The sequence below is a fragment of the Perna viridis genome, chromosome 11 (assembly GCF_037379345.1).
Source record: "Perna viridis isolate PV_CMFRI_1.1 ecotype Kerala chromosome 11, ASM3737934v1, whole genome shotgun sequence".
NCBI lineage: Eukaryota > Metazoa > Mollusca > Bivalvia > Mytilida > Mytilidae > Perna > Perna viridis.
This window is the reverse complement of record NC_142455.1, coordinates 16,702,578-16,725,518: the sequence shown is the minus strand read 5'-3', so window position 1 is coordinate 16,725,518 and position 22,941 is coordinate 16,702,578. Positions and strand designations below refer to the sequence as shown.

Here is a 22,941-nt window from a genome sequence, read left to right as displayed (position 1 = left end):
TTGTGTTTCTCTTAAGAGATGAAAAGGTTGTCGAACAACATTGTTTCCATGTAAAATGTGGACCGCAATCACCCATCACAGCGTGTTAAATTGTATATTAAGTTCTCCCCTGAATACAAATGCATGACATTTCAACTTCCCCGCATAAGACTGATCTTCCACGAAAAAAAAAACTCTATCATATCTGACCACAAAGGTTGGTGGCTTTTTTTTTTGGTGAATTTGGAACCAGGAGAAAACTCTATCATATCTGACCACAAAGGTCGGTGTCTTTCTTGGTGAATTAGGAGCCAGGAGAATATGAGGAATCATCTTCATGCACAAACCTCTGATTTGACCGCTTTGTTCCATGTTACAATCACAAAATCATTGGTACAACGAAAAAGATATGTCGACATCACATGTGTGCCCCTCTCGATTCAATTAAAATGACCATTTGCGGGGAAAAAGAATAATTGTTAAAACTAAATTGTTTCTTTTTCTATAGAAATAATGGGATATAGTGACTTTTATATCTCCTGTCAATGTAAATGGAGACCTGATCATCGTGGATAACATACTTTTGTACGGAAATGCATTGTCAAAGGGAAAATAACGGGATCGTGGCTAACGACAAAAAATACACCTAATCTCGGCTTTGTATTAAATGCATAATAAAGCTGCTACATTTAAGGTAGTTGACCATTTATTTTCAATAAATAAGATTTAGTTTCAAATATATAATAAAAATACTCTTTTGTCTTTAAAAGACAAATAACAATCAACGAACTAGCACGCACAGATTCATAAAACAAATTCCACCACACATACAACATCTACTTTCATAGATTCATTAAAACAAAACAAATTCAACGATTCCTTTTGAAGGAACTTCTTACAATACCCACTTAAACACTCTCCTGCTCTCACTTCCTGTCATGCGCAATGTATAGAATGAAAGCACAATTTGCAAACCAGTCCACTCCAAACCAGTTATGCATTATATGAATATCACAAAAATGAAACTCTTCATGAATGAACCTTGGTGAGCAAAATAGATTTTGATTTTCAATTTAGGATTTTATGTAGAATCGTGACAATGATAGTCAAAAGATCTATATATCTGAGAAGTCTCCAAGGCCACATTAAAAACATGAAAAAATGACCCTAAAAATAAGTATAATTTAATATCTCCCTTAAATTGTAATATTGAAAAGAAATAAATTTTATTAACCTCAAAATTCTTATCAGGAAAGAGAAAAGGGCAGTTTGACTTTGTAAAGTAACATGTTAAGATAAATGAATAAACAAAAGAAATTTTTTTTAAATAGGCAAAAACCATTGCTTGAAATTAAGGCAAGTTAGTTGTTGTTTGAAATTAATGAAGCTTTGTTGTTAATATATGCACCAAATTAATTTTATTTTGGAAAGAAATTACTATGTCATGGCTTAAATTAAAAAAAAATACACGCTTGACATGAATACTACACAACTGTTGCAAAATCCTTTTTGCTAGGCTTGCCCCACACAGCAGGACTTATAATATTATTTGATTTAGAATTATCACAAACTTTTTCGTATACTTTCCCATCTCTGTTCATTTTGATGATCGGCTCCTTACAGACAATGTTGTGTTTTTCGTCAATTAACAACGGCGACTTTTTCGAACAAGGTTTGTCACAAAAATGGTCTGTAACGTACATTTGAGCTTTTGTAAGACTCGTCCTTTCACGTCGAATTTGAATCAATTGTCTGTGTCGCCTCGAGTCTGATCTGAGCATGCGCACGGCAAGCAGCACCAAAAGAATGAGTATGAAACCTCCCGCAATAGGAACGGCTATCACAGCCGCTTTAAACCACAAGTCTTTGTCTGAATTTGACTCTGGGGTATTTTTATTGACGAACGGCACTTCAATGTCCCCATTGCCTGAAAAGAAAGAAATAATCTTTGTATAATTGTTAATAACTTTAAAATTGTTCGGTCATTATATAGATGCAAACAATCATGAATGACAACCCAGCAAGTCAATCTTAACTTAGCTAAATATCAAAAAGTGCTACAGCATCAAACATTGAAGAGATGTCTCTTTGACTTCAAAAGAATACGAAAGGCGTCAATCTCCGGAACTTTGATAACTTTATTCTTGGAAATGCCAGGACCACGCGCCAGCCTTCATCATCACTCATAAACAATTCATTAATGGGACAGCCAATATCACTAAGATTAAGTAATCAATGTCATTTCCCAGTTTTATTCCTGAATGCATCCATCTCCGGAGACAATAACGACCACTCTGAGGAAAACTTCAAAAGATACTATCATCGTCAGACAACCAAAAGGTCGCCATATTGTCGCGTCACAGATTCTCATCTTAAATAACGACATCGACCTTAAAATTCCCAAAGGCAATAATGTGACTGGTTCAATACATTGCAAATTGCCAATTATTCCCTTTCCAATAATTGTTGCAAGAATTGTCCGTAATACCGAGGATAATAGCGAATTTAGCGACAATCGGCCAAAGAACAATGTCGTAAATTTCCGCTATTGTCTTGCATTGGCACCAATGCCGTCTGCAACAAGATTTTTAGTATATTAATATCAACAAATTTTTTTGGGGTTGGAAAGACTGGCGTCAAAAGTCAAGATGATAATTCGAATAAAAAAACCTGAATCAATCATATAGTATGAGAAGTAATTATTCCAAACAAACAAAAATATGGTCTGTGTTAAGGACAGATGGCAATTACAACTGTATTCATTTTGCGGCGTCATTTTATCACAGATTGCTAGAGAAATCAACACTATAATATTTATATCCAGATTTTCCATACGATTTAAAGCGTTCGCCTTAAGCCTTAAATTCACGATAAGAATTATAAGGGAGTCCAAAATGAAACCGAAACATTTTAAAAATATATTTGTAAAAGCAGTAGTTGCACAAAACAATGCTTATTAAATGTACGCAGAAAAAAACAAGAGTTGTTTCAGCATAAAATATACGGAAAAAACTACTAAAAAAATCTATACTGAAATAAAATTTCTATCGGTGTTTTATTCTCTCTGTATTTTTCTTTCTTTCCCGTCGTGATCTTGACAAGACCACTATAGCACATATTCTACAAATCTGATTCTTATCGTGGTCTTCTAAGTATTTTCTTTGAAATCGTTTTAGAAAATCTCTGTAATCTTACCAAGGAATACTCTTATCAACATTTACATCTTCAGATTCGTAAAAATTATGAAAAAATGCATATTTTTGACAGGAACCATCCATGATTTACGATGGACCCCACATGGAAACACGGTTATAAAGATGTACTAGTCAGCCAATATCTTAATACTGCAACGAAACGTAATTAATACAATCTCATATAACAGTCTGCGTTTTAAACGAAGGATCACGTGCAGAGTTGAAATCCATGCATATAAATAAGACCAATAAGCTTGAATCAGTAAAAACAAAACTTATTTGCAGTAAAAGAAGAAACTTAATCCGGATTGGAGGCGTTTATCCGGAATTTAAACGTTTTGATGAATGTTGTAATCGTGTTTCACGTCCCATTTGCTATTTAATTCATATGAACATAACACATATACATTGTCGCCTCTAGGATATACCTTTCTGGCGACAGAAAAACCTCGACAAGTTACCATATGGGTTTGGTATGTGGTTTTAATCATGATTCTTAAAACGACGGATCTTATTAAAAGTCTTTATGGACTGCTTGCCTTTGAGCAGAGGAAATGTGTAACAAAATTCAATATTACTTCCCGTGTACAAATAGAGTTTTCTACGTACACCACATAAAAGAACTATCGATTAATGTTAATTACCGCTCTTAATCTTAAAACTTAAAATTAAGGCATTGTCCAATTGTTACGTACAACATTCTGTATGTACACTGAAAAAGAGTCATTTGAAAATTCATATCAGATGTCGGATTATTCATTCTTGGAATGTACTCTTGTCCATCCAGAGGATGCACCTAGTTGCTGCAGACGAATGTATATGACGACCTTTGAAAGTTCATAAAAGTGGTCGCAAAATTACCAATTAAGTACTTATCAGTTATCCCACAGAGCACTTAGGAGATTAACTATAAACCGCATTAAAATAGTGTATTTCCAGCACCATTATTCTATATGGTTCAACTTGATCAGCTTTACAAAACAGGTGGTTGTAAAGATTAGTAAGACCGTAATTATCTCCCCTTGACGCCAAAGGCATACAAAAACATTGTTAAGTCTGGTGCCGCCAGATTAACTGCGGATCAATTAGCAAATAAAACAATAACTGAAGAGTGTAAGCAAGAATAAACTGTATGTGTATAATTGACAAAATTATTTTGAAAATAGTAATGCATTTCAATCGGTCAGAAATAAAGCGTGAGAGTCATAATTGAGACATCATACAACTGAGTATTAAAGTTCAAAGATTGGGCTACAAAAAGACCAAGTCAAGAGTCCGTTTTGGGGTAACCGTTTCCGTATTGTTTTTGGTTAAATTTTGAACTATTGTTTCTATGTTTTCAGTGTTAGCGTGAATCATTGTGTCGTTTCTAACATCTCTATACATTACTATTATTATGCTGCGTTTATGCGACTTGACATCCATAAATTATAAAGAGAACGCCACGAAAATAAAACCTTCAAAGAAGAGCGAAAAACAGTTAATTAGCTATCAGTTATGTGGTGTATGTAACGCATTTAATTACGACAGCGCTCAGCAATATCCAGCAGTTGTCTACAAAACAATTCGTCATTTCTAACGCCAAACCTAATTGAACAACCTATGAATTTAGCTTTAATTTCACGCCTATAGTTTTCATTAAGATTTGGGTGAAATTTTTGGATCTAATGATCTCAAACAGTCAGACTTGTATAGTTTTTCACATAGTTTCATTAATTTTCATGTGTGCATGTCGATGAGAAATTCATTCATTCTCTAGATCCATCTGAGTTTTTTTATTAATTCGAAGTTGCATTCGAGAAAGATACATAGGGACGATTACATAGCAGTGCAAAAAAAACCTTCTTGATGGCAGCTTGATGCCTTTAAGACGCACTTCTAAGTACATAGAATGTCAAGTTGTTGAATGTATGAATTGTGTTGCAATTCACAAAGGTCTATATGAAGTCGAGGACCCAAAATTATACCATATGTTGCAATGAAGAATGTGTGGTTTAAACTGAAGCGTATATATGCCACGTTTTTTTTTGAGTTATTTCCCACGTTTTCCGATAACGGGTTACTGACTTGCAATTCAACAACCCGGATTAAAACCTACTTGTTTTTGTCTTAAGTACCAGTCCATATAAAATTCAGACACTGCCGTTGGCAAGGTGATTCATGGTGCATAAAAACCCAGTAAACAATCGATTCATTTTTGGTCTACATATGCTATATATTTATATGACACTGGTCTTTTCTCCATTTAGATCTGTACATTTTAAAACCAAGCACACTTTAATCTCCCACTAAAATCAAACAAATCAAACCAAATCTAGAACAGTAACTCTTGCAAAGTGTCAATTTCATACACAATCTACATATTTTATATCTTTAAAGTACAAAAACCAATTGAAAAAATAAGACAGGTTATGTGACCAGTAACAGTTTCAGAGCAAGAAATCAAAGTGAGTTCGGAGGTTTTGACATGCATGAATCACCTGTCTGATTCTTATAAAAACTGATACTTAAAAGAAAAAAAAAGACAGATTAAATATCACATGAAATGAGTTTGGTTTAACACTTCATGCTATATCAGACTCGAGTTGCCAGATATGCAATCGAAACAAGTAATTCGAGTTCGATATCGCGAAAAATAAAAAAACAATCATTCCGTGTAGTTAGTAAAATTGCGTTCTAAGACACCAAACGAACACCTTTTCAGGAGGTTGACCTAGGGTAAGGGACATAACACTTGAAATCAGTGATATGTTTGTATCATTTTCAATTCCCCTAAAGCTTTTCAAGTTTCATTTGAAACAGAATGAAATCAATCCAAGTTATTTTTATGCTTACATAAGATTGATGTAAAATACTTTACACAAACGCTCCAATGATTTGTATATGCCCTTTAGCCTAGGACTACCTGTTGAGTTGCAAGTCAGCAAATCGTTATTTTGTATTCGTGAAACGTAGAAACATATGGCACTGTACGTTTCTGTACGTTTAAACACATGTAAGTGTAATATTCACATCACTCAGCTATTTGTAGTTAACTTGTCACATTAACTTAACTTAAGTTGAGTTCTGATAAAGGGAGGGAACTCCGTATATGATAATAACCTTACCATTTTGAGTACTGCCATTTGATTTTGGTTTGACTATAATATTTAATGTTCTTTCATTATAATTGCACATGTCATTATCACAACAAATTAACAGCGATTGTTCCTGTGTTGGTAACTTGCTAGTGTACTGTTCAGGTTTTTCACTTTTACAGACGGTACGTCTAGATGGCTCTAACGACTCAACACATCCCTGAGTAGTCTTGGGCTTTTCGCCATCGTAAGTCAGTATTGAGTAACATGCATTTAAAGTTGATTTACACATGTAGCCTGTTCGAACGCACCCAGCCTCGTTACAATAACATCGAATTTCCCCTGAAAAAGAAAGAGATATGTTTAGTTATTTTTCGAACACACCCATTTAACGATACATTGCATATATATGTAAACATATACGTGCAATTCAATGTAACAATTTAAAAAAAATAAATAAATTAACAAATTAATGTGTCACAGGTAAAATATGTCCTTCGCACAAAAAGCGCATGAAGTACCTTCGAATCTGATGGTTCCCCTATAAGAGCCTCAAGTCGCAAACTAATAACTTTTTGATAAAATAAAAGGCAGCAAAAAAGTCATAACAGATTCGAAATAAGCCTTCCTCTAACATTGCATTCCTAGTACTTAATCAAATAAATTATAGATGATATAGTTGTACAAGCCCCAGCATCATAAACAATTAAGTTTTGATAATTATGAGCGTATGCAGACGACTTTTTCCTGACGTCCTACCGTCATGATGTGAAAACAGATACGTAATGAAATACACACAAACTCCCGTCTGGGAAGTTTTCTAATCTCGACGTACCTATTGAAAATGATCGCTACATTGTAAAAACATAGAACTTCTAGTCTGTCTGTCTCTAAACAATTTAAATGCAATTTTTGCTTTCATTTCGTCATGTTGTTGAAATTAAGATTCATCGTTTTCTTTGAGCATTTCAATAGTTCCATTCACAAAGATATTTATCTTATTCATTCGTTATTTGTGTTTATCTTGTCTATCTACATGTTTTTACAATTTGCCTAAATGTGCCGTGAAGGAGCAGTCACTTTAAAAACTCGTCTCAATTAAAGCTGGTTAGAAGCAACTTCAGAAACCGAGGCCCCTCCGCCATCAAACTTAGTTACAAATGGACTGCATACACGACATTTATTTCGTAGCAAATCACTATTTTGTATTAAATTATGTTTTGAAGTCAAGAGATTTTTACCAGATAATTAGATGCACTGCTGTATATGTGTGTGTCAAGAAGAATGTCGATTGTCTGAACAAATATATGAAGTGCAAAGGCGCAACAAGTGAAGGGGCGGTCGGCGCCATCCCTATAAAACAAACTCGGCTGAGTATGGCAGCTCAATTTGATCAAAAGAAATAATTGCTCGCATCCTACTTTGACTTTTAAAATTTTGAACTATGAATAAAAATGAACAAGAAACAAACTGTTGTTTACACAATACATGTATCTGTACAATATTCTGATTATCATATACCATAAAGTGTAGATTAGGTATGTGGGAGATATATAATTCAGAATCAGACACAACAATAAATCTGCTGAAAGCATGTCAGCCTCCCCGACTAAGATGTTATCACCAGACGTTTACAAATTAACTGATTATCGCCAGCGATATAAGTAATATTGTCTTGTCTCTATGACAGTCATGGGAGTTAGGCTATTCAGATCACTGGCATGCAGGGATAAACTCATGGGATTAATGAACACTTATGTAATTTTACCCTTAATGATGTACATGTACATGTATGCGACAGAAGTATGAGTGTGGAGATGTTTATAAGAAATCACTAAATGGACAAAAATCTTATTTTTTCCTCAGATATTGTTTATTTGTCAGTTTGAATAATCATACTGTTTCACTCCACGTGAAAAAAAGCTGACAAATTATTGTTTTCCTTTTCCATAAGGCATCATCTACTTCTGTATACTTTAATATATATTAGTATTTACTGAAATTGTACAAGTACACCATATTGAGTCCATTTACGATTCAACTTAACTTTTCGAATGTGTATCTTTGCAGAAGTATAATTCCAACGAAGCTTTTAGTGTTTACAACTAAATATAATGGACTGTAATTGAAGCATCAGAAGTTCTATCATATAAATTGTCGGCTGTTATACAAAGAAACAAATTCATTTTCTTAATATAGTACGGCAAAAACAAAACCACTGATGTTTCAAAGACGTTAGTAATTTTCGGCTGTAGCGCATACAAATATGAATTACACAATCAATTTGTTAAGTGAGAAACACATTCATAGGAATATTGTTCGTTTGTTTTTCTGCTGTAATAAATCACAGGGAACATTACAGAACGACTGGTAAATCCATAAAGTTTTCCCTTAGTCCGTTCCTGTCCGTTGTTGGTAAAACCCAAAATGTGTTTTTTTTTCCTTTTTGTATAATTTGAATGATAATTTTGACAGTACATATTTATACAAGACACATCGCAACAGAACTTTCAAAGGGGGTGACTAATAGGATTTAATACTAAATACAAATTTTAACTTTTTTTGTTATAATAATGCACTGAAATTCATAATCTGTTATTTGCGTCATTTTTTCTCCTTTTTCATGTCATTTACCAACTTTGCCCAGTGGCAATTTTATTGCCTGTTTGCAGTGCAACATACCGAAATCAACAAAATCTAATTTTACCCAGGCACCAATGGAAATGTTTTTACTAAATCAGGACCGTTGCGTTTGTTTCCAATTTCCGGGTTTTTTTCGCCTTGATGTTGCTATTTGGTATATGACTTTCCTTGTTGACAATTCATTTAGGCTATTGCCTTAAATTCATCATTTCAGATATTGTTTTTTAACAATCCTTATTTATACATTATTGTCACAGATTCAGTGGTGTTTCTCACGTATTAAATAAGATGCAAATGTATATAATAAAGCTTCACTTTCGTGCAAATTCACAAAAAAAAAAAAAAAAAATGCTGAACATAAATAAATATTGAAGGATCTGTTGGTAAAATCTATTAACTCCATGCTTCAGGAATATTTCAAAATGAAGTTATAAAACGCAACAAAAACGAATGAAATCCGCAGGACAGGGTTCTAGGGATAGAGGAGAAAAGAGATTTTGTGTTAATAAAAGTCATCGTTATAAATGAAATTGTACGAGAATGCTTTTCATGTCTCTAGATTTATGGCTCAATTCTACGCGTGATGCACAATATAGCATCACCGCTTCTATTTCCGTTCCGCATGACTGCACATTATCATTACAAATAAACCAGAGGCCCCAATGGGAGCCACAAAGCAAAGTTTTATTATAGATTTGTATTATGATCAAAAGCCGAATTCATTCGTAATCATTGAAAAAAAAACTTAGCAGCAGCATTAATATTTTATAATACAGATCAGAATGTACATATTTACTATCATTGACCTCCTAAGTGAGAAAATATAACACACGTGACTTCAGACGCCAATACAAGAATGCACTTTTCTCTGACGACAAACTATAAAACAAATAACCATTACGATATTACATTGACAAATTGTAGTGAGGATTTTACATATTTTTGTGATGAAGATACTGTAACTACTGTTACAGCAGCAGGTATGAAAATAAAACGCCGTCGTGAGATGGAGATTATAAAATTTCAGAAAATATCGAGAACGACTGTAAATACCAGACGGTGGGCTATTGTGTCGAATCAATATAGATATTTGTAACATGAACTCATCTATGGACAGAATATACATAAAGTATTTGCCAAAGGACGTTAAACCATGATCAACCAATCAATCAGTAAGATTATACAAGTCTATATGCACTGAGTCTGGTATGAAGTTAACATATACATCAGAATATGGTTGGTTTTAAAGATATATGTTTGACGTTTAGTTCGTGATTTGGTTTGGCACTTTTCTGGCCAGTTTAGACGGGTTTCCGGTTTTGTTTTGTCGAAGTCAAGATATATGTTTGACGTTTAGTTCGTGATTTGGTTTGGCACTTTTCCGGCCAGTTTAGACGGGTTTCCGGTTTTGTTTTGTCGAAGTCAAGATATATGTTTGACGTTTAGTTCGTGATTTGGTTTGGCACTTTTCTGGCCAGTTTAGACGGGTTTCCGGTTTTGTTTTGTCGAAGTCAAGTATATGTCAGTTTATATTCACCGTCTTAGTGATGCAGTAAAGATAGTAGTAAAATTTCGAAAATCTCTTCCTCTGTGTTTGCATGCTAAAAAGCAGCTGTTTTCACTTTGCTCATCGCTGAAGAGGATCAGAATAGATTAAGTATCTAAGTCCTCGGATTTTTTTGACTTCCGATTAGTCGTAACATCAAATTGTATTCAGGTCTTATCAACATGCGAAAACAAGTCTCATTGAATACTTTTGCAATTTTATAGAAGTGTGGTGCCAAGTGGGATAGTGAAGGCGGTAGTTCATGTACGTATTGATGTAAAACGAATGTCTATTTAGACATCCATGCTGTAAATTACATGCAGTTACACCAGTATACAGAATATTGAACCGTGAATGTATCAATCTAGAATAATTAAAATGTACCTGTGAATGTTAAGAAGAGAATACAATTAATTTTATCGACTTAATAAAAGTTTAAAATATAATTTTGATTTAAAATCTGCCTCGTGGTCTTAAAGGGGGGCAAATAAATACCTAGCCCATTTTACTAGCGGATTCAAATATTTTTGAAGGAAGTATTTCGATCCAGATATAAGAGAACGGGCGTCCTTGGCCATAATCTGCACTAAATTAACAATTCTTTTTTTTTTCATATAAAGGAGATTTTCCACCCGGAACTCTCCCCTAGATCTGCCACTACCGGAATCTGAGTGTATAAACAAAGTACGTTTTTGAGCTTTGAAGGTAAATTATGTACATGCTCTAATCTCAAGGCCGCGGGAAGTTTCTGTCTTATGTATAGAAAGTGTATGACAGAGCTAACTCTAAGCCCCAAGGATCATCCACAGTAAATGGTTTTAAAAAATGTTCATTTTTACACGAACGATTAAAAAGAACGTTGATTCACCGAAAAAGATTGGCCCTTTGTTGTATGATCTCGCATCATATTTTATCAGTAACTAAATCTTGACTGGTGATATTAAATCTCTTTTCTGTCCGGTTATAAGCTATACTTTTGAATAGGTTTTATGAAGAGAAAGGTTTTTACTAGCAAATAATTATGTGTAATTAGTTTTCTGGTATTGTACCTGGGTTTTCGCTCTTCTGTGTAAATGCGTCTTTACCAATTAAATCACTACTTTTTGATGTCCAAGTAATTTTAAAACTGTACCATCTAAACCTAGCCACTGTGCAATTTATTGACTAGATTACAAAACATTACGGGTGGTCACTGGTTTATCAAAGACCAGGCACTACTGTGGTCGTATCAACCCGTTTTGAATAATCAACACTTACTTCACAATATAATAAATCACATGCGGTCACCATTGTATAGGAAAAGATCTAAACTAAAGCAGTAATTGGGGTATGTACAATGTATATTCATTTTTTTCCTTTTCGAAAATGAAAATGAAAGGAAAATCAAGAAAATCAAGTCAAGTATAGCGTCCGAGGGCTTTTGCCGAGAGCAGACAACTTTGCACGCAAACGATCCTGGATGTTTACAGAACAGTTAATGATCGGAAGTCCCCAGTAACCCTTAAAACTTCCAAATGTCTGTAACTTGGTGCAAATTGCCTGAAGCAATAGATAACACACTGAAGTAGTCACCAAGAACATACAAAATGATATGCTTGTACTATGTACTGAGAGATCGTTAACAAGTCATATTTCTTTCGACTATTCTTTCCTCACTTCGTTTTTACTTACCAATTTGCAAATCTTTTAACTTAAGGAACTCCCACCTAATAAAAAATGCACATTATCAAAACGTTAGCATATTTCGCCTTTAATGTATTGGATTTTAAGCACAAAATTTATGCATAAATATTAAACCTATGTGAAGTAGCGTGCTTTATGTTTGAATTCACCCCTATTGTAAACGATTGTCATAAATTCGACGATATTTCCGACCGACCTGATATCTTCTTTTACAGATTGACAAACTTAAAAGGGTATTAAAACCCAAATCATATTCAAAAAATGCATTCTTTGTAAATGTGTTTGGTTTGTAATTTGATCAGTTAACAAAACACTGTGTCTCACTTGCGAATCGAATATGTAATTTTTGAGCGAGTGCAAAAGCGTAATTTTATGGTTAATCTTTTGACGAATGTCACCAAAAATAAACTCCAAATCCTTGTCTCTTAATACAAGTATTGATCAATTAACGATATAAGTACACGTTATATCCGAAGTTTTCGAGGTAATCATGTCGCTATCAAATTTGTTTATATACCGTAACATGTACAAATGTAAGTGTGACCAATTGAGTTTCCGTAAGTCCATTTTTTATAAATCACTAAATGCTTATGCAAGAAATTTCTTATTGAAAGAAAATAATGTACTAAATACAGTAACGTGATAAAACTAATACGGAGCTTATACTGGACATTTACGCAATGAAGTACCTATTTACGCAAAGGCTAGTATCAAACACGACAGGAGTATCATACACACTACCTATGCTACACTGCTAAATCGAGCAGAAGAAAAACCATATACTACGCTAATATTCAAACTATGTTACTTCATCGGTAACATCTATTTTAAGTTGCATTGTTTATACCATGAAAACCATATTTCAATCGGTTTTGTATTGACTAAAACGTTCTTGAATAGAAATTGAAAAGAATGAAAAATGAAGCACTTGTGATATTGACTGTCTGTCAGCACTGTAAGCGAGCAGTCATACGTGTAACGAGGTCTACAATTTTTTTTACAGAAATAATGCACCTTTAATAAAGACATACGATGGGTTACACTCAATTGTAGAGGACTATTGTATAAAATCTAAAGCGGAGACATGAATAGGGTTATCTTTAAATATTAAGTGAAATGTTGCTATACACAGCCCATCATCTCCCATGCTGATAGTCATTTCCACATGGAAGAACAGCCTAAGATGAGCATATCGTGAAACAGGGAATTTGTTTATTATATATAATATTGATAAAACCACATATGTACAGCCGTTACATTTTCATTCTTAAATATTGGAGTCTTGAAGCAATTAAAATTGCTAGGAATGTTTTTTTAACGTGTAAATTTGCTTCAGAACTATAGCAACTCTATTATACACGTCCCAACTCAGGTAGCGTGCTAGCATGATTTACAAGTGGCCATATTAAAAGTTTTTGTAATTTAAAAAGACTTTTTGTCACTTTTCAATGGTTTCTCAAGTCTGTAGCTAGCCTCTTCCTGAAGATAAATTAGCCACGATAATACTCTTTTTATTCCAAGTTTGTTCTCCTAATGGCTAGATCGATTCATCCTTTGAAACTTAATGGAGTCGTAGTTAATTTTCTCGAATGTTTGTCAAAATACAGGCTTTGTGACCAAGTAAATTTTTCAGTTGCTTGACAAACTTTAGTAGTTTATCACCCGGTTTTAAATTCAGATCACACAAGAGACGAACGGTGAAAGTTTGTTTTAAAGGGCCATTTTCTTCCATTTTGCTTGAGCGTGTTAATACAACATGTCACTCAAAGTAAGATAAATGATAAATTAATAACCAAAAACAAATACTGGTAGGAATGGGCCTTAGTTTCAGGTTATCAGAAGCAACTTAGTAAATTTATCTTAAAATAGTTATCTACTTTCGTGGCTTTTAAAATTTCACGATCGCACGCCAAGTAGTCTGCTAAACGACTGGAGAAAAATCTAGAAATGCTGTAATTAATAATTAATTAATTGTTATTAACGTAATATAGAATCTCACTTCCAACGACATTTCCTATCGGAAGCTTGATACAATACAATGGAAGGTTAATTTGTCAAACGTTGACGCGATTAGTTTTAAATGTAAGCATATACATGTCTTTTCTAAAAAGATTAAATGACCAGTACTTATCAGCGATTAGGTTCACAAGATGCTAAATGTTTTTGTTGTAGTTACCTGTATGTAACCACGTAATTCGACAGACTGTTCTACGTTCTTACATACAGTTAAAATGAATGAAGTTCACGAAGCCATTCATGGAACCGTGTAAAACTTCAGGATTGATTTCCTTTATTAAAGCGTTTGAAAGACGCGGAAGCAACTCATGACTCTTATAAGAATCCCAGCATACTATAGGCAACTTCAAACTAGCACAGATATTTTTAAAGTAACTTTAAGTGGCACAAATTTTTGTTCAAACGTAATTCCTAAATCCAGGAGAAACTGAGTGCCATATATTTTGTCATATAGTCAGTGTGAATAGAGGTAAAGTTTACCTTGTGTAAACTATCCATAAAAAGATCTCAGACTGAACAAACTCATTTAAATCATTATTTCAGCCCTTGACAGGCTTTAAATTTATTTTAAATTTGAAAAATAAATAATCGCAGCACAATACAGGACACGAAACGTCTATTCTAAAGTCAGAGCGAGCCAAAGCGATTTGGAAAGTATTTTTTGTAATTATTTCTCAAGAATTTCCGTTTAATTGCAACAATTAGAACAATTTTATTGTGACCTTCCGCGGAAAATTTGGAGAAAATTGCCTCTTTTAATGGTACCCTAAACAAATACATATGCGTATAAGGAATTTTTTTCATTTAAATGAAAACAAAACTTCAAAACAGACTTGGTCTGTAAGTTTCGTCAACGATACAATAAGACAAAACAATCAAACTACAGTCACCTTCAAACAGAAGACTATAACGTTACAACACATTACGTATCCTTCACCAGTATTGGTGTCGAATTACTCACACCCCAAAATCAACCAAGTGTAAACCGATGGCCCCTGTTGATAAAGATGATATCAGATACGTTTGCGATCGTACACAATGCTTTTTAATACATGTACACGTAAGCTGTGCAACTCTTCAATAACAATCGTTCTATCACACTAACAAAACCGTATTCCACAAAACAACCTAAAGCAAAGTAACATCTCCATTCATATATTTAATTTGTGATAAAAATATTTTAAATAAATTCCATTCTTAGATACTTTGGTATAACTACAAATGCAGGCAGTATATTAATTACAAATGCACAGCAAATTAAGTACACATTAATGAAACTGGATTAATAAAAATGGGAATAGAGGTTTTGCTAGACATGAATGAACACTTTCACATGCAGCATTGGCATAGTGAACATTGAACAAATGGAAGTTCGCGTGTATCCTTTTCAGTTCTGTTTTTGCATACCGGTATGCAACATTTCAACTGACAAGTGTAGCGCAATGGTTAGCAGAAGAACCGTCAAATAATTCATATTTTCACACTTCCTTCGTATTTATAAACATTAAACATGACTCCTAAGGCAACAAACGTACATGTACTATAGCATTATAAGAATTTACGACCAATCGGGGATGAAAACAGGAGCTAAAACTACCGAAAGGTGTCGATCATTCATCTCAAACGCATCCATAACAATTATCAAGTGATACTATATCGTACTCATTAAGATAAAATTCCACTATCTCTTTGAAGTATCTGCTGCCAAGGTATGTTTACAACATGGAGTACAAAAGACCAGAAATACTGAGCTAGCAGTTATCAGGGTTCGTTCTGTTCGGAGCAGACGATGGTGTTAAATGTATACATTTGAGTATCTTCCGTATAACAAGGGAGAAATGGTAATACCGAAAATGGACTTAGACGAGACAACAACCGGAAAACCAAATTAACAATACACGAAGATCAAGTCGTACATCACAGAAGAACTAAAAAGATGCACACAGAAAAACGAAAAGCATAAGGACACTAAAGACCGATGCTCCAGAAAGTAAAATCCGATGTAAAAGGATTGAAATCTACAGCACAGTATAGAGAAATATTATTATTAATTACCCTCGTCAAATTTTGATTGGTTCCAAACACAAGAACGCCGAGTCCTTTGTAAAGTCTATAAAATTGTCTGCTTTTAAATTGTAACTGGGCTATTTATCTCGTACAGTTAAGATAGAGTTTGGTAACAAGGTTATAATACAAATGTTTCGACGTCTGAACATAACTGGTACAGTTTCTGGGGTTAAAGTTGGATAGGTTCACATGCCAAACATGCCAACTACAGACCAGCTATTTCCCCTAGCAAAGAAAGCGAAAATAACTCTGCCAAAAAGAAAAACTTGCGTTAGTGGTGAAAGAAAGCCAGGGAAGAAACGAACGCCGATCTTGCTCTTTCAAAGAAAGCACGAGATAATTGTGTGGTGTTATAAGATACCCGTTATCTTGTGAGTAGCATACCGAACTACATAGTCTGACTAGCTATGCCCATTGTCACCCTGTAAAATGAACGTCGTTCAATGGACATAATAACATGGTGCAAAACTCGTTTTAAATACAGTTATAAAACACCATTACAACTGAATGAACTGGGATTATCCACACTGTTGGAGTTGTTATTACAACAAAAAGTGAAAACAAATTGAAATTAGTGGTGGTTTCAATTACAAAGGGTTGTGCCGCTGCCGGTTTAAATTCTGGTCATCAGAATGCGTTAAAATAAAAGTACAGAGGCAAATAGAGAATGAAATGGACCATTTTTCAATTAGAGATGTTTTCAAGTCAATTTATCAGTGACACCGCTCAGCTACCGAGAGATAATCCCGAAACCTGCCAATTAGAAAATTAACAAAACGAACCTATAGCACTGTAAGGCAGATGGAAATGTCAATCGCATTCGCTGTTTAACAGTGCTATAATTTCTACCGACAGAACAATTTCCATACTTTATTAAGGCTAATTAAGTAATATAGGCTCAATCACTGTCAAGCGAAATGATGTCATTGGCAAGCTACTGGTAGAAACACGTGGCTCGAATTATTCGCTGTATAGGTGATTATTAGACATTATAAGCGATAATTTGTCGGCTTGTCTTTTCATTATTATCTTTATTAATCCCATAATGTTTACTGATATCTATCTAGAGTTTATACATGTACCGATACGGATATTTACAGGTCGGTTCTCAGTGATAATATGAAGAAGATATGGTAAGATATAAAGAACATCTGTCATGCCCGCCAGCTATTATCTAAAATCCATATTTCTGGAGACAACAGTATCCAATCCGTATGTCGATTAATCTCTTATTGGTCTGTTAAACCGGTGCGAAAATGTAATTCAACAGACATGTTAATCAAGTAAGAGATGCATGGCACTTTCACATAACCAGATAAACGCGTGTATCGTCGTCTACAGAAGAGAATGAACAGCCGCAATGGCAGACGAGAACCGCGCTTCAAGGGTTTCAGGAATAAGCTGACCTATAAAATTAGTTGAGGTTTCCTTTATGTCATTCCCGTAATAGAAATCCAACGAGATAAATTTGCATGCGCGCAAAACTTCTAATGTCAAACTGATTTGAGCCGTGAAAAATAAACAATCACGCGTAGTACCAAATCTCCTCAGGCAGACGATATTAGTTTCTAGTTTCTCATGACAAATTACTTGTCATCATAAAAGTGTATTCCTTGCACCAGAAGACATTAGAAATCTACAGGATAAATGGAGTCTTGTCAGATGTCGAAGTGGAACTGTCAGAAACGGTATCGTCTGCATACCTAACTCGAACAAACGATACTGAACGATACATAGCACTGCTTATTTATAAGCATTAAGATGTCGAATTACTTACAGCGAATATGTCAATGACAGACAAGCCGTTGGTGCATCATTTCATTTGCAGTGTTCACTTGTGATTAGGTAATGAAACAAGATCCTTCTTGTTAGGACATTTATTTTGAAATAAAGCATCCATTTTATTTTGAGAGTATGGAAACTTCCGGAGTCATGCTTTTAGTTACTTTAAGTAAATACATCTGATATGAGAACGTATGCGAAAATGAATCCTTAAACTGGATTTGTAATACACGCCAGTAGATTACTTCTTAAAAGAATAATTATGTCAAAAACAAAACAAAAACAAAAATACCCACCCTTAATATAATAAAGAAAGATAAGCAAACAAAAAACGAACTTAAGATTTGCACTATCATTTGCAAATTGCATATTGATAACCCGTGAACAGATAAGAATGCACAATAAATTTTAAAATAATGGGCGCCAATGACTTTAAAACGAAGGAGAAAACAAACACGTGTGTATTGAAGGCAATATAAATGTAAATACATTCCGACGTTTCTGGGTAGGGACTCCTCATTTTATACAGTTCCGTTCAGGAGTCCACAGGATCGTCTTAGTGGAATCAATAAACTTATAGTAAATTTCATAAACCCATTAAGTTACTTAACCCCAGCGTGTTATTTGACTCTTTGATGACAGTTTAGTAGTTTACCTTTCTATTAAATTGCATCCTAACCCCACACGAATATCATGTCAACATCACTAGAGAAAAAGTAGACAGCAAAACAAAATATACAAATCGCTTACATGTGTTGCATGTATACATGTACAGGTGTGGAATGTACATGCAAGCTGGTTAGTGGTCAATGTTCATGAACTGTTGTTCTTTCATGCAGACCTCAAACCTTTATTTTGCCTTTTTTTATCAAACCAAGTACATGTAGTTGTAACTGTTCTGGCATAAAATTTTCAATCACTACGTGACTATTTCAGAGATTTCGGTTTATTAAACGATAAGAATGTGTAAAAATAAGTAGGAGTTTCTGATTTCTTAAAATGGTAGAAAGTACTTTATTCAAGTATCCCTCCAGTTAAGAATCATGCAAAATGTGATACACATGGTCGGAAAGCCTACGTATTTTCATTTTTGATATTTTGTTTAAAGTGTTATAGTAAAGAGATATTAACATGTGCCGCGTAGGAAGCTCACTCAAATTCTAGTCTGTCCTGAATACAGTTTTTCAATATATTTACTAAATGGCTATAGAGATTTTTGCTAAATTTGCCAGCCCTACCAAAAAAATAGGCAGTCTCGGGCTGGCGGGCAGGCTACTATTTCTAACTCTTACATGTGGCTTTTCAGCAGACAGATTGGAATAAATAATTATACATTTCATCATAGACACCTATGAAGCAACCAAATAAAACAAAATGTGTAGCCTTTTTTTGTCGCATCATAAATTAAAGAATTTGCATCATTCCTACTATGACTAATACTTGATACCATTAATTCGTCGAAGACACAACCAAGACAAGAGTACAGATTACGTGCACAAGGAATGGAATCTCCTTATAGTGGTTCATAAACTGTAGCATATATTTCTCAAGTAAGCATTATCTGCGTCCCTTTGTTTTAACGACGGATTCTAGTATCTGGGCGTCACATTAATGACCATTATTTGCGTAGATTAGATTTAGAGTAAACTTTTCAATTTAACTAAATAGAGCATGTTATCAACTGTCTATGTAGCGTTTGCTTTTCATGTTTTTGAACTGAAATGAAAAATTAATAATCGTAAGGGGTTAATTACATTTCATGTCTTTTAGGGATGTGTCGGGGTGCGGATGTGGTCTTAATCTAATCAGCACGTAGTCAAATATGAAACTTACATGTAATTTTACTGATCCAAAGATAATTTTCAGAAATTCGTGTACATCAACCAAAAACCGCCATTCTGATACACTAAAAAACTTTAAACTATAACTGTACAAATGTACATTAGGAATTAACATGTCGTTCGTGTAAGTGATGTCCGTTGTCATTTCACAAACGACTACAATTGAAGACATGAATTTAAAGCTGACAACTGAAGACAAATGGGGACTTTTATCTTCATAACCAGCACTGTAGATTCTTGACCCCAACTTGTAGTTTGGTGCACTGTAAAGAAAGATGGGTTTTCATGACAGGAGTAGAATATACATTAAATTTGTTTATGTACATCCATGGACAATTATAAGAGGATACATGTAGGTTCTATAAAGTTATCATAAACAAGGACGTCCTCATTCGGAGTTATTTCAGGAGGTGAAAGATAAGAAAATCACTCAATCGCTTCTAAGATGATTACCCACATTTACTCCCCTCTTTTTAACCGAATTAAAGAATCAGCTGATTTTAAGTGCATGCAGTTTTCCCATTAGTGAAGCCACTTTCAAAGTTGCTCCAGTGACCAGAATAATGATCAAATTAAGAACACGTATCAGTTACTATAAAAATCGTTTAGAAATTTATACTTTTGACAATCATTAATAACCAAACATTTTACAATGATGTACTAACATTTGTGCATAAGGGTAATATGGTCAAGTACTATTGCCCACTTCGTTCGTAAATATATACCTTGCAATGTTATTTACAACTGTATGTAAGTACTTTAGGGAGAGATTTTCGCCAATTTATGCATGCATTCGTTCTAGTAATTGTTATCTTGGAGCATTAAAACTATCCGGGCTGATGAAAAATATTGTTTGGTATCTCTTTATCTTAAAAGCCATAATAAAAACAATTCGGCATTCTTTTAAGATTTTTTTGTCAGATCTGTAAAATATGTAAAAAATATGAAATAGCTTTTAGATTTATGTAAATAAAAATCTATAAAATTTTGGCTATGGTAGCTTACTTCATCTAAGTTATCATTCCTTTGGGTTAAGTTTTATGTTACAGAAGTAATCAAGGCAGATTTGTATAGAACGACATAAAAACACTATAAAATACTATCCATGAAAATTAAAGATTTTATCAAGGAAAATTTCATAGCATTTATCCCCGTGAGTTAATATCTACGGGGCTAGAAAAAGCCAAAATACGAATATGAAATAAGATATTTAAAATGTAACGCAGTTGATTTGGTATAATAAATGTTGATAGCAAAATTATTTTCACTAGATTTGTAAATAAACGACTACTGGTGAACAAAGACAAAGATGGGGCGATAGAGGGAAACCCTGCTGACCGCCATTCACACTGCTTAGCCTGTGTAGAAATTCACAGTTTTCTTCTCAAATTTTAATGTTTATATTGACTTTAAAAGTATAATATTGTCGCATAAATTAAAGGACAACGACAGAGATGTGTGTACATTTTTCAGCAGTTGGTCCAGCTATATTCTAAAAGGGTGGCATTTCAAATAGACATAAAATTTGACAAGTTCTATGATATCAGCTTAAATTTTCTCTTTATTCATAATGTCACTACAAGGATGAAGGAAGCTAGAAAGGAAATGAGGAGCAATTTCGTTTCCTGGTATGGAGCACAATAAAAGTCAATGAATTTAAGTCCAGTTTTTTGAGATGGAAGAACCATAGTTACAATTTTTATGCAAGAGTTTTGTTTTTATTCCTTATTTTTTAACAGAGAGTATAGGTTAATAGGTCTATATTTCCTGACCCCGATATCATTAAGATCAATGCGTCTTAAACATGTACAATCTACAGTTGACTGGGCCCATGTGTATATTCATAATAGCTTACATTTGTAATTACTTATTCATGGCTGACAGCGGTAATTAATCTCAACAAGGGTTAATGGTCAATGAAGACTGCAGGTCTAGTACATAATACAGTCCCCTGTGTCATTATCCCCCATACCATATGGACAAACATTCAGTAAATAAATGATAGAGACAAAATAATTACTCCACTTCACTGTTTCTTGGAAGTGATGAAAAAAAGAACAATTCGACATTTTTGCTCGTAAATAAATTTTGAAATTTCTACCTGTGTAAAATGTATGTCCAATTATTTGAGAGTAGAACCATTGCATGCTAATTAAGGTACATGCACTCACTATTTTTTTCACAAATAGCTTAAATATGACTTAAATAGTTAAACATAAAAAAAATTTTCGTTTTCAGGATTTTGAATTCATATTGATATCCCTAGAATATATGAAAACTCAGTGTTAAATGTAGTTTCTTTCGTCAAAATTACAAAGAAAAATGCATTTCTTGTAGGAAGTGTATTTCATCAGAAGTCGATTCCCCACTATTTACAAACATTAATAAATAAAGTAAATTTAAGATGAATGCACATGCAGTATATATCAACACACAAATATTTACAATCTGACTGGTCTATGTTTGCCTATGGTTTTATCTGTTTTGATCTGAGAGATTATTACTGGATCTTTACTCTGATCATATCTATCGCAGATCGATATACTAGAAACGGGTCGTTATTTTCAATATCTTTACAGTACTTTCTCATAAATTGTAAAAAAAATTGTCAAGTAACTTATAACACAACATTTACTCAGCGTGCGATTCAATAGGAATGACTGAGAAAATTCGAAAACGTACACCAGGTATACATTTATACCAAAGTTTGTGTATTTGGAGACAGCTATTAATTATGGTAAATATTTTCACCAGATAAACTCACCTTTGGCAATTTGTAGGCAATAAACAAGAAGAAATATAAGTCCATGCACTGACCCCATTAGAGGTATAAAAGTGAAGTAATAAATTAGAAATTTTTAACATAAATATATCCCAACGTAGTACAAGTCTATTTTACTTTCATCTGCACTAATTTACGAACGAACTCTAACAGAGGAAATGATCGGAAGCACTGATTTGGTCTAATGTCATAACGTACACGGCAACGGTTCCATTTCACAATCGAAAAATCATCATTTGTGTTGTATTTTTGTTTAATTCGTTTTTAATCACAACAAAACATCCATTCCACAACGTGTGCAAGTCGGAAATCGTGTCTGTCATTGATAAAA

General features: G+C 33.8%; 1 protein-coding gene across 1 annotated transcript; it reads right to left on the bottom strand.

Moving 5' to 3' along the window:
• Nucleotides 1-667: 667 nt before the first annotated feature.
• On the bottom strand, nucleotides 668-22,933 carry LOC148603143 (BMP and activin membrane-bound inhibitor homolog). The gene is made up of 3 exons (XM_088552549.1): nucleotides 22,593-22,933; nucleotides 6,281-6,592; nucleotides 668-1,906 (listed from the first exon to the last, which is right to left on the bottom strand). The coding sequence occupies exons 1-3, from the start codon at nucleotides 22,648-22,650 to the stop codon at nucleotides 1,464-1,466; spliced, it is 813 nt and encodes a 270-aa protein (XP_088408675.1). The 5' UTR covers nucleotides 22,651-22,933; the 3' UTR covers nucleotides 668-1,463.
• Nucleotides 22,934-22,941: the final 8 nt, after the last annotated feature.

What these genes read in the sequence shown, in the direction of transcription:
- LOC148603143 (XM_088552549.1), bottom strand. Translation starts at nt 22,650, where the DNA reads ATGGGGTCAGTGCATGGACTTATATTTCTTCTTGTTTATTGCCTACAA. An exon ending in TTGCCTACAAATTGCCAAAG is followed by an intron (nt 6,593 to 22,592) that starts GTGAGTTTATCT and finishes TTTCTTTTTCAG; the next exon opens with GGGAAATTCGATGTTATTGT. An exon ending in AAATGGCAGTACTCAAAATG is followed by an intron (nt 1,907 to 6,280) that starts GTAAGGTTATTA and finishes CTTTCTTTTCAG; the next exon opens with GCAATGGGGACATTGAAGTG.